At 41.8% G+C, this 13,449-nt stretch overlaps 1 protein-coding gene across 1 annotated transcript; it reads right to left on the bottom strand.

Annotated features, from left to right (window-relative positions):
• Positions 1 to 645: 645 nt before the first annotated feature.
• LOC135503636 (transcription factor Sp5-like) lies at positions 646 to 3,325 on the bottom strand. The gene is made up of 2 exons (XM_064921790.1): positions 3,159 to 3,325; positions 646 to 2,584 (listed from the first exon to the last, which is right to left on the bottom strand). The coding sequence occupies exons 1-2, from the start codon at positions 3,210 to 3,212 to the stop codon at positions 1,412 to 1,414; spliced, it is 1,227 nt and encodes a 408-aa protein (XP_064777862.1). The 5' UTR covers positions 3,213 to 3,325; the 3' UTR covers positions 646 to 1,411.
• Between the last annotated feature and the right edge of the window lie 10,124 nt (positions 3,326 to 13,449).

The following is a 13,449-nucleotide window of genomic DNA, read 5'->3' as shown; positions in this document are numbered from 1 at the left end:
ATGTAGAATATAGGGGCTGGGGGCAATTGGGAGGAGGCTAATGGGAGAGAAAGCCCCTTAAAATTGAGAGGGTAAGGCTGGGGGAGAGGGGAGGCTGGGAGATAGAGAGAGGTGAGAGAGGGGGTGAGGCTTGGGGAGAGGGTGAAGCTGGGAGCTAGAGAGGGGGGATGAAGAGGAAAAATCAAAGGGCTTTACTGTCACCACTGGGGTGATCTAAGCAACAAGGGGTCCCATTCAAAGGGGGAGTCCTGTCGAGTGGAGGGCCAGGGCATCTGTTGACTCAATCTCCTCAATTCAGAGAAAGTAAACAGCCATTAAAGCCACATGATTGTGAACTTGATTGCAGAAGGCGAAACAACTTCCCCTGAAACCTCCCCCACCAAACTACTCCCTGAACAGCCCCCCCAACCCACACACTAAACTGCCCTCAAACAGCCCCTTGTCCCCTCTACCAAACTGCACCCAAACAGCCCCCATCCCCTCCACCAAACTGCCCCCAAACATTCCTTCACACTTCAATGATAGAATACTGAAATTCACACAATACTATTATTAGGTGGAAGTAGGCATAGCAAGCATTTGAGTCTCACATTATCACTCTGACAAAATATGAGAAAATAACATCAGATGACATGGATTTGCTTTAGCAAGGAATTTACATTTATTAAAATGTACATGCGGTCTTAACTTGAATAAGCTTGTGCGTGAAATAAATATATACATTATTTACAAAGTCTTACGAATGTTTGTTTGTATCTACAGTATAGTAATGGCAATTCACATTATAATGAAATAACATTAATCAATTTCAACAATAATTGATAAAACATTATCACACTGATCCCACCAATCAACCGTCAGATCAATGTATACATTTGGCCAAACAGGACATTTCTAAAATCAACCAATGTGTGGTGTACTTATTTCAGATACATGTTCCTCCTCAGGTAATTAACAGTTCATTAACAAAAAGATTTCCAGATTCTAAAAGGTGAAACATGCAGAAAGTTGATTATTTGCATATTACACACATTTGCTGAATTATTTACATTTTAATATTACAAATCCAATCTAAATCAAATGAATGCCTTGGACTTAGATAGAGGATCACTGTTGGAACCATGTCATCATTAAGAGGAAAGAGTTCCTTTGATCTTGCTAATCATTTTGTATGATAACTAGAAATGCCCATCACAGTGAATGCTCTGTATCCATATATAAATCCTAAACCTCGCCACGCACTTGGCTTCCCTTGTTATGAAATACCTCTCACGACAACAGAATATGCTCGAGTGTATAGTCTGTCCTCGTGGTTCGCTCCACTCTATCTCAGGGGGTCTGTGGCAGTTAGTTACAGTGCAGTCACACATTGCAACCTCTTGACTCTATAATGCAGCCCTCATAGTCTGCTTTACTCTCTCTTGATATTGGCCAATAGAGAGTCTGACGTGTTCCCACCAGACAGGCTCTTCCTACTCTGGTGAGTCTTGACGTGTTTGGAGAGGTGGTCGCTCCTCATGAACCTCTTCCCGCACTGCTGGCATCCGAACCTCTTCTCCCCGGTGTGTGTTCTGAGGTGGCGCTGTAGCTCGTCGGAGCGCGTGAAGCTCTTCCCGCAGAACAGCCAGTTGCAGATGAACGGCCTCTCCCCGGCATGCCAGCGCAGGTGGGCCTTCAGGTGAGATGTCTTCTTGTACACCTTGCCACACTCTGGGATGTGGCAGATGTGCAGTCTCTTCTTGCCAAACTCCAGTCCTCCGCCGTTGGCCTGGCAGTTGGGGCACTTGCAGCGACGGCAGCGGCGTGTGGAGGATAGCAGGCCCTTGGAGGTGCCCTGGAGGAGGGCTGTGATTTGGGGCTGTTGACCCAGGACCAGCTGCCGGCCCAGGGAGAAGGCGTGGGGGTGGTTGGAGGAGCTGCTGTGGCCAGTGGTCTGGGGGAGGCTCCACCACCCCTGCTGACCCTCCTCCCCCACGTGGTGGTTTCCTCCGGATAGATGGTGCCTGGCAGAAGAGACAGAGTTCTGGAGGAAGCTGGGGAAGTTCTGTCCCACAGAGACTGTGTTGTGTTGAGGGTAGTAGGGCGGCCCATTGGGGCCCTGGCTCTGGGACGATAGGACCTTGACTGGAGAGAGCTCGAAGGAGTAGGCAGATGGAGGCTCGGCCGGCGGAGTCAGGGGCAGCTCGTGGTGGTGGTGGTGATGGTGGTGGTGATGGTGGAGCGCGTGGGGGTGGGGGTGGGGGCCCAGGCCAGACTGCAGACTATGTCCACATCCAACAGGGAACTGGACCTTGGGCACCGTTAACGTCATGGCCTGGTGGGCGGCCGCGGCTGCAGTGAAGCTGGAGGCACTGAGACTAGAACTAGGGGCCACCGCCACCTCGTTGCTCCATAATTGGAACATCCCGGAGGCTGCGCCCACCCTCATGGACCCCTCATAGGGAAACTGGGAACCATCGGAGCCCACCATGGAGCCTACAGTTCCTCCCACAACCGCCCCCACCTGCCAGGCCTGGCTACAGGTGGTGGCCAAGAAGGACAGGGCGTTGGGGGCTCCCTCTGGGGATGAGCTGGGGGTCCGGTCCTGGTAGAAGATGGATAAAGAATATGGTTCACTACCTCACACTAATGAGCCAAGCTCATTAAAACTTCAAAGTCAATCAATCAAATGTATTCAGAACTCACTTTTTACATCATAAGTTGTACAAAGTGCTTTCACAATAAGTATGTTTACATTTCAGCAATTCTATTAATTAATAGAGTAAATAATTATGTTATTTCTGACGTCATACTTTTTTTACTGTTGAATATCAGATACCAGACGTTTGCAGATTAATGTCAACTACAATATTCGCAAATCGTTATCAATCACTAATCAATCACAATAATTAAATGATCATGATCCCATGTTATTTGTTCAACATAAAACTTCCTAACATTCTTTCATTCTTTAAGATTTTACAATACTTTACGTGTTCTTAGTTATAACTCATCAGACAGTGAATAGACTACTGAAAATCCCTGGGAAATCCAGTTTTAGAACTCTGCAATTATTAATGAGTTGTTGCGCAAGTTCTTCTTGCCACACATTTATGACTCCATACGCGATATAAGTAGAACTGCCTATACTGATCTGTATCAAAATGATACTAACAAACCTGTAAAAAGGTGTGCAGAAAGTTGTCAGTCCGTTGTATCGCCAGAGCTGCCATCTGTTCACCGGCTCTGTCTCGCTCCTGCAACACGAGCTGCGCAGACCAGCGGCGATGGCTGTGTAGGGAAGCGCAAAAGCAAGCGCTCAGGTCAGTTGCGACCCTGAAAATAAAAGCAGTCCTATTCCGAAACAAAGTAATCCAATGTCATTCAAGACAATTGTACTGCCCTCAGTCCGTCTCGTTACAACTCATAAAATGGTCTGAATGAATGAAAAACCCAAACTCATTCCACTTTATTTGAATCCTTTTCGGTCACAAGCAGTCGCATTCAACCACAGAGCAGAGCGTGTCTTTTGAAGTGCGAGTGAGGAATTAACTATTGCAATATGAATGCTGTGTATAATGTCAAAGGCAGTTGGGCTGCATCTCGTCTTTATAGGGCGAGAGGGTCCTCTCAACGGGGTCTCCACGAGAACCAGTGAACGAAGAGAGAGAGGGGGATGTGAGGATTATTATTTGGGGAGGGGGTTACATTGATAATAAATTAGGTTAGGGGGTGGGTTGCTTATAATTTCACTCAATTTCAACCAAATCCTGACCTCGCGAAACAACTCCTTCCTCAATTGTTCTGCATAACTTTGAGGCGTGATAAAGGTCTTCTCCAATATCCTACAATTTGAAGGAGGGATGTGCTCCCGATTTTATTTGCATATAAACTGCGTAACTGCTTTAGTATACCTGCAACCGGTATTATTATGAATACTAATATGCCAAATCATAATAAAAATAAGCATGATAATTCAATAAATATAGGCTACATTTATACAATAAAATATCCATGATAAACAGTTCATGAGCAGTTAAACTCACAAAAACATGTCTTAAATTGTGTTCAATGCACCATAATGTAAAGCTATTTTTTTTAGATGAGATGAATTAGCCATCACAGAGTATTTAGAGTCAAGTATATTGGCGATACACTGTATCATACCAGGGCGGGCAATACATCATCAAATCCGTTTCGAAGTCACAATCAAATAAGTTTCATCACAGAAATAACTGAAAAGCTTATAATCATCTTCCCTGAATTTCTCTCTTTTATTCTTTCTTTCTCATGGTTACACCTTCCCAGACATTTCACTTGGGATCTGACTGTAGTGTCGGACACATAGCCCTCACGACCGTAACATTGAATGTTTTCCCTCACAAAGATAATTGATAAAAATCGAATCAAAGACTCCATAATTCTCACTGCTAGGTGACACATCAAATAGGTCCTTCCAGTGCTTGACTCCTTCACTCTTCAGGGTCATAGAAAGGTCGTTTCAGATCTAGCACAATGAATAGAGATTGGGAGAGTTAATCTCATTCTGTAGGCCTGTTCACCATTACAATGTTGAGTTTAAATCTAAATCTGGAGTTTACCTCATTTCTCATGTAAATGGAGGAACAAAGCCTGAGCCTCTTCTCTTCACAATGAACCACATTACCCTCATAGGTCTGGGGGTTTCATTCCAAGAGAATGCAGAAAACTTGGCAGATAATTCACAGACATTGTGTGTTCTTACAAAACACCAGTCTTATTAAGGACAAACTGTATATCAGTCATACTGTAAGCTACCAGTATATTTTACTTTCCAGCTACCTTATTTGTAAAAGTTTAGTTGAATGTGGACAAGAATGAGCAAGCATTAAACATTGACACCAGGCAATATTTACAAATGTTGTCACTGTCAACCTAATCTGACCACAGGAATTTTCATTATTGAACAGCTGCTATACGTTATTATAACACTATAACATTATTGAGTTTGCCCTATGACCATTTGAGGCAGAGATGATTTCCTCTGCCATTTGTAAAGAAAAGGCTTGTAGCCAGAAGTGTGGGGCAGCGTTGCCCCTAATATATATATGTGTGTATATATATATGTGTGTGTGTGTGTGTGTGTGTGTGTGTGTGTGTGTGTGTGTGTGTGTGTGTGTGTGTGTGTGTGTTACAATTGGTGTAATAGAACATGGTAATGGTTTAAATAAAAAAGCATACATCCTGAAGAAAGTGACAGAAGGGGACAGGGAATGTATAATTACTTTATATTTAAAATGATTGATAAATTATAGGTTTATAGCTCGTGCTTTGATGTAATGCTAATGCAATGAAGGATGTTAATCACTTTGAGTGAAAGGCCTTTCATGGCCATTTTATATTGGCTCAAGAGAGAGGATCTATTACGTGGTGCATGAACATACATCATGTCATCTCAATAAATATGACCCAAATTATGCATTTAACTTAATACTACAAAGAAAAGTATGTGGTTGGCTCTCAGCTCTGAAGGATCCTGTCTACTATGCAGTAGAATTCAGCTCCTTATACAAATGTGTTGTTACACCCACCCTTTGTGAACAAATATCCATTCAATCTTCTGTAACCTTAGCTTGGCATCAAAAAACAAAAGATAACATGGCTTTTTGGTGAGGAAATCCTCACTAATTCTTCACACAAAAAATAAGCCTGTTAAAATGCGTCTGTAATAGGTATGTTGAAACAGTATTTTCACTTTGAAATGCATTCCTTTCAAAACGGTTATATCTCTATGTTCTCTAAGAAAAAAAACATTTCACAGAATGCACTTTGATCTACTATCTTTGGATACAGATTCCCAGTGCAGATTAAAAAAATTTAATAGTATAAGGAATGATTTAAATAAAAAAAGAACAGAATGCAAACAAATGAAAGAGAGCAAGAGCTCTTCCAAGAAGGAAGACATCAAATATTAGTGCTGTCCCATCTTCAAGGCTCGGAGAGAGGCAGAGGTACCCAGGCTGCTGCTGTGTGTCTCGTTAGGCTTTGTTAATTAACCTGATTCCTATTTCCTGTCCATTCTCTTCCCCTCCTCCCCCCATCTCCCCTCCTACCCCTCCCCCCACTGTAGGACTGCCTCCCTCCCCTCCCACCTTCCCAGATGAGGTGCTTTGAAGTACAAAGTACTCTCTCCTCACTTTGAACTGTGAAAACAATGCTTATGTGGTGGTGCTCTGCTTACAGCTTCCCTTCCCTTCCCCGTGTTAGCTCATTTAAATAGACCTGGAACAAACAGCGAGCAGGCTTCCTTATAAAAAATTCCCTCATTTCCAGGGAGAGAGCAATCCCAGTGTTCAACTGTTGTGATAGCCTTACAACTGTAAACACTAATGGGTGCTGAGGACAGATAGCCGGCCTTCGGAATATAAAACACGAGGACTTCAGAGTTATCATAATATATCATTGAGGCCATTTAAAGAATTTAAACTGAAGGGAGAATAGATTGGTAATTGATATAACATGTATGAAATAGGTCAGAACACAAACTATCTCAGGGTAAATTTCTGCAGTGTAATAATGTAATATGTGAATTAATGTATATCAAACTGTCATACTTTTCACCCATTACAGCTAAAGAAAACTTCAGGTTTTTGTTACCAATAAACCCCCTTAACTCCCTCTTTGAAGACAACCAAAACAATGCTTGCAGAATATGCTAGTAGCTAGTCAAGCTGTTTTTTCTATTTTATCATCATGCCTGGGGGGGGGGTGCAGTTTAAAAGCCCTCAGATCACTAAATTGTCCCAGCTGTCATGACCATCTGTACCCTAAAAGGCCATGCAGCCACACAGACACCGGGCAGAGGAGCGAGGAACAGCATTTGTACTGGTGGCCAAGGGTTACATCACAAATGGCACCCTATTCCCTACACAGTGCACTACTTTTGATCAGAGCCCTATGGGCCCTTGTCAAAAGTAGTGCACTATATAGGGAATAGGGGTGCCACTTGGTACGTAGACCCATGTCAGACAGCTTCTGTTTTACAACACCAAGCTGAGTAATAATCACTAAATACCAGTCATGTGATAAACAGTGAGCTAATGGACAAGACAGGAGATAGAAAGCAGGTTTAAAGCCTGCAGCTTTACTTTAGAAGCATTCAGAAGGAGAAGAAGAGAATATGGTGTGTAATTACTGTGACAGTATCGCATTAGTGAAATGAGGATTAACCTCAACATCTGGACTTTACAGTAGGCTATAGTACGAGTATTTTAAAGTTCAATCAGAACTCCATCCGTTCCTGACTTCCACGGAGTGTTGAGGAGGAGAGTAGGGGGGGATTTCAGTACATTTAGTAGGGAAATTAAACTTAAAGTACCAAATTAAAATTAAACTACCACTGTCCAAACGAGTGCTTAATAAGTTATGATTGTTATCCTGATCTTCATAAATATAGTACAGGTAGATACTGTGAAATATAAGTCTTCAAATACTGATGGAACAAACAGAGGTATTGAAAAGTCACTGTCAATCGATCAATAATATAATAGGTATAGCAATAATAATAATAATCTTAAATTTACTGTCTGTATAAACTATGAGAAAAGAAAGGTTCAGAACTTTTGTCCAACATCCCAGTACAGTTAAAAAATATATGGCAATTAGAAATCAAAACTGGATGATTTTCAGAGATAGATGGTAGAGGTAGTTGGGAGAAGAAGAAAAAAATATATATATATGGGGGGGGGGGGGGAATGGAAAAAAATCCAGAATCCAGATGTAGAAAAGAGGAAATAATATATTCTGGAAATCTTGAATTCCCACACATGTGCAGTTTGGCCCTACACCTGTCTATTAGCATGTAGACAGACTACAGCTTCTCCAGCAACCTGGGCAAACAGACAGCACATATCTCCACTTGTCAAATAACATTTTTATCAATATCAGGAGCACTTGAAGTTTGTTTGCATTTTGTTTTTCTGTCACTCTTAACAACTTCAGAAGTCAGAACACAGGAGTGTGTGATCAAAGCGTCTCACGGTTAGTTCTGGAAACACAGGAGTGCTTTGATACTCCACATCAATATTTCAATTCAACAATCGCTTGACATGCACCCGTACTCACAGAAGCGAAATACGAAAAAGAAGGAGTAAAGAGAGAGAGAGAGAGATCTAGGAAAGGTGGAATGGGGGGCTGCATGGAGAAACTATAAGAGAGATGGATTGAAGGAATCGTTAACATGTCTTTTCCTTTCAAAGTCATTTTGCACAAAGTCAAATGATTTGCTTTATAGCTGTTATTTAGTGATTTTTGACCACATTTTCTCTTCACATTAACATCATGGAACGATCGAAAATATGACTAAGGTCCAAGCTGCCTAAATATCACTGTCATGCCACTATCATTTCATTATACATAGGCTCACTCAGGGAGAAGATATGATCTCTTTGTATGGAAGAAAAAAATGTGTGACAATTCAAATTGCTACAAAGAACATGTTGATTATTCCTACTGCTATTGTACAAGGCCTAGGATTATTGGCTTACTGTGAACCGTAGGCATACTTTTATGTTAAGTCATCTCAACAATAGAACATTTAAAATGTATGATAACTCATTTACTGTGAAATAACTCAACTTTTTATTCATAGGATTTGCGGTGTAAACTCCCTAAAATGACTAATTCCCCACAATGCAATAGCTGTCTATTGTCACATTATACCACAGAATAATATAATAATATGAATAATAGAGACATCTAGGGAACAATGGAACTGATCAATCAAGAAGCAGCTCTTCACACACACACACACACACACACACACACACACACACACACACACACACACACACACACACACACACACACACACACACACACACACACACACACACACACACACACACACACACACACGTAAATAATTAGTTCAAACACTTGACAATGTGATTTCACAGGCATCAAGCTAATGTGGGCATTGTATTGTGCTGAAGCTTGGACCCCTGGCAGTTTATCTTACAGTGTTGTCAGAGTGACAGCAGAAGATGTGTGCATGTGTCGCATTGACAATGGTGTCTGATCTTAGCTAATGTACTCTTATGGGATTGACTGTTCTCTCATATTAGGCTGTCCCCAAACTGTATCTGAGCTACAGATAGTATCCTTGCTGCATACTCATGTCTACAACGAGGCCACATGAATGAAGATGAAACAGTAAGAACAGTAAGATGAAATGGGAGAATGGAGGAATACTCTACACAGGACTGCCTATGACTGGGTTGTGTGTTGGGATCTTGTTAAATTGTTCAGCCAGGGGACTGAAGAGTAGAGAATTGGTGCCAGTGGCATGTGTCCAATGTAAATCAGTTGCACAAAGAACAATCGTATCCTAAACACAAAGACAGAGTCTCCAACTCCTACACCTGCAGCAGGGTATCTCCCTTGAAGAGCAGTAGATGTATTTGTAAACGTACGCCCTACACACACTACACCTCTGATGCCACTGTCTGTTAGCCCCCTCAGACACAGTCTACAGCTCAGCCCCTGTAATGTAAAGAGAAGTGTCACCCCTGTCACCGCCATGCCAGGGATCAACCCGCGGTGTGTTTGTGTACGGTGAACCTAGCACAGCCTTGAGGAGGCAGGTTGAGAAATGACAGAGAGACTCTTTCATCTAATCTGTGCGCCGTAATTTGCACCTCAGTAAATTTAACTGATGACTACTGATCAAATGCACACCTTTGAAAATAAAAATCTTTTGGAGGATTTTTTTTTCTCTTTCCGTAAAAGGAATTATTAATGCTACTGATGAGGGTTTGAAGACTATGGTGGAGTCTGAGTATAAGGATGGATCCGTTTGGGAGGGTTTTGATCTTACAAGTAATAGGACAAGAACAGAAAATGACCCAAATGTGAGTGATATTAGACAATGTGAGTGGTATTAGACAATTATTATTATTTTTTTTAATTTTACCTTTATTTAACCAGGCAAGTAAGTTAAGAACAAATTCTTATTTTCAATGATGGCCTGGGAACAGTGGGTTAACTGCCTGTTCAAGGGCAGAACGACAGATTTGTACCTTGTCAGCTCGGGGGTTCGAACTCACAACCTTTCGGTTATTTGTCCAACGCTCTAACCACTAGGCTACCCTGCCGCCCCTGTAAGTGATATTAGACAATGTGAGTGGTATTAGACAATGTGAGTGGGATTAGACAATGTGAGTGGGATTAGACAATGTGAGTGATATTAGACAATGTGAGTGATATTAGACAATGTGAGTGATATTAGACAATGTGAGTGATAGTAGACAATGTGAGTGGTAGTAGACAAAGTCTATTATGATAAAACTGATTATAACTGATGAATAAATCCTCAATAAATCCCAAATTGGATTTAATAGTCCTGTCACAATAATGAGTGAAAACAACTTTTTCAATTTTAACCTGTTGAGTGTAGGGGGCAGAATTTTGATGTTTGGATGAAAAACATACCCAAATTAAACGGCCTATTTCTCAGACCCAGAATCTAGAATATGCATATAATTGTCAGATTAGGATAGAAAACACTCCAAAGTTTCCAAAACTGTCAAAATAGTGTCTGTGAGTATAACAGAACTGATATTGCAGGCGAAAACCTGAGGAAAATCCAACCAGGAAGTGCCTCTTTTTTGGAAATATCCCTGTTCCATTGCATGCCTTCAATCCATTTAAATAGATATCAACCAGACTACTTTCCCTATGGCTTCCACATGGTGTGAACAGTCGTTAGACATAGTTTCAGCCTTTTATTCTGAAAAATTAGCGAGAACGATCACTTTGCGTCAGTGGATGACTGGGTGCCCTCAGAGGTTTGCATGCGCCAACAGCTTGGAGCAGACATTTTCTCTCTCTCTCCTATTGAAAAAGCTGCAGTCCGGTTGAAATATTATCGATTATTTATTGTAAAAACAACCTGAGGATTGATTATAAAAACGTTTTACATGTTTCTATGAACTTTACGGATACTATTTGGAATTTTTCGTCTGCCCGTCGTGACCTGCATGAGCCTGTGGATTACTAAACATAACGCGCCAACCAAATGGAAGTTTTTGGATATAAAAATAATTTTATCGAACAAAAGGAACATTTATTGTGTAACTGGGAGTATCGTGACTGCAAACATCCGAAGATCATCAAAGGTAAGCGATTCATATTATTGCTTTTCTGACTTTCGTGATCTACTTTGCTGCTAGCTGTTTGTAATGTTTTGTCTACTGAGAGAGATGTCCTCACATAAACACTTGGTTTGCTTTCACTGTAAAGCTTTTTTGAAATCTGACACACCAGGTGGATTACCAACAAACTAAGCTGTGTTTTGCTATATTGCACTTGCGATTTCATGAAACAGGAGAGGGGAATAACTGTAAGATACCCACCTATCTTGTGTTGCATCATGTACTCCATCCCCCTGAGGTCTAACCTGAGCCTTAGTGTCACTCATAGATAGTGGTAGTGACAGTCTCTCTCTTCACTGTCAATGTTACACTGCTCTGTGTATCCGATTAACTAACTTCCATTCCCTGGTTCTCTCATTCCCACAGCTGAACTGAGATGAACAGAAGGCTGGTGCTTTGCAAAACAAACCAACAAAAAAAAAGATGAACAGATCTGATGAAAGAATAATCAACATGGCCTGGTAACAAACATGCCTCATAACCATGACACTTCCTCCTTCCTAAGTAGGTTACCATGGGTAAACCAATTTACAACTCCTCTCTGATCTCAGACCTGAAGAACTGTAATATTCAATGTTTCTCTGAGTCTTGGCTGAACAAGAACATAGATAATATATATCTTGAGGGTTTCTCCATTCTTGTCTATAACAGACTGAAGTCTCGGGTAAACTCAAGGGGGAGGAGTATGTCTCTTTGTTAACATTAGAGACTGCGCACCAGCTGCTGTTAACTAGGTCTTGAGTTTTTGCTCGCCTGAGTTTGAATACCTCAAGCTGCAGACCATACTATTTACCAAGAGAGTTTTCATCTTTATTTTTCATAGCTGTCTATTTACCACCCCAAACCGATGATGGCACTAAGACCACACTCAAGGAGCTCTATAGGGCCATACTCACACAATAAAATGCACATCCAGAGGCGACGCTTCTCGTGACTAGTGATTTTAATGCAGGAAACCTTAAATCAATTTAAAAAAAAAAAAAAACGTTTTACCAGCGAATCACCTGCGCAACTAGAGGCGACAAAACTCTTGATCACCTTTACTCCACACACAGAAACACATACAAGGCTCTTCCTCACCCTCCCTTTGGCAAATCTGACCATTACACTATCCTACTGATTCCTGCTTACAAGAAAAAACAAGTACCAGTGATGTGCCCAAAACGGAAGTGGTTCGATGAAGCGGATGCTAAGCTACAGGACTGTTTTGCTAGCACAGACTGGAAGATTTCCCCGGATTCATTCGATAACATTGAGGAGTTTTCCACAACAGTTACAATCTTCCTTAATACGTGCATCGACGACATCGTCCCCACATTGACCGTGCATACTGTACACATCCCAACAAGAAGCCATGGATTACAGGCAACATCCGCACTGAACTAAAGGCTAGAGCTGCCGCTTTCAAGGAGCGGAACACTAATCTGGAATCATATAAGAAATAAGAAACCTCTGACAAGGCATCAAACAGACAAAGCGTAAATACAGGACTAAGATCGAATCCTACTATGCCGGCTCTGACGCTCGTATGTGGGGCAACTCCCCAAATACAAACTATCACAGATTACAAAAGGGAAACCCAGCCGGGACCTGTCCAGTGACAGGAGCCTACCAGAAGAGCTAAGTGACTTCTATGCTCGCTTTGAGGCAAGCAACACTGAACCATGCATGAGAGCACCAGCTGTTCCGGACAACTGTGTGATCTCGCTTTCCATGTGAGTAAGACCTTTAAACAGGTTAACATTCACAAGGCCGTGGATCAGATTGTCTACCAGGACGTGTCCTTAAAACATGCGCTGATCAGCTGGCAAGTGTCTTCACTGACATTTTCAACCTCTCCCTGACCCTGAATGGAATAACTACAGTACATCTTTAAAGCAGACCACTATAGTCCCTGTGCCCAAGAATGCCAAGGTAACCTGTCTAAATGAATATCGACCCATATAACTCACATCTATAGCCATGAAATGCAATTGAAAGGCTGATCATTGCTCACATCAACACCATCATCCCAGACACCCTGGACCCACTCTAATTTGATGTTAGTGTCAGCTTCGTCAGCACAAGAACAGTTCGTCGGGAGCTTCATAAAATTTGTTTCCATGGCCGAGCTGCCGCACACAAGTCTAACATCACCATGCACAATGCCAAGCGTCGACTGAAGTGGTGTAAAGCTTGCCGCAATTGGACTCTGGAGCAGTGGAAATGCCTTCGCTGGAGTGATGAATCGAGCTTCAACATCTGGCAGTCCGAAGGACTAATCTGATTTTGGTGGATG

The sequence above is a fragment of the Oncorhynchus masou genome, chromosome 18 (genome assembly GCF_036934945.1).
Source record: "Oncorhynchus masou masou isolate Uvic2021 chromosome 18, UVic_Omas_1.1, whole genome shotgun sequence".
NCBI lineage: Eukaryota > Metazoa > Chordata > Actinopteri > Salmoniformes > Salmonidae > Oncorhynchus > Oncorhynchus masou.
This window is presented reverse-complemented; position numbering and strand designations above follow the sequence as displayed.

Bases quoted from the DNA above. Each gene is read 5' to 3' on its own strand.
- LOC135503636 (XM_064921790.1), bottom strand. From the start codon at position 3,212: ATGGCAGCTCTGGCGATACAACGGACTGACAACTTTCTGCACACCTTT. The intron at 2,585-3,158 runs GTTTGTTAGTAT...ATCTTCTACCAG, and splicing joins TTCTGCACACCTTTTTACAG to GACCGGACCCCCAGCTCATC.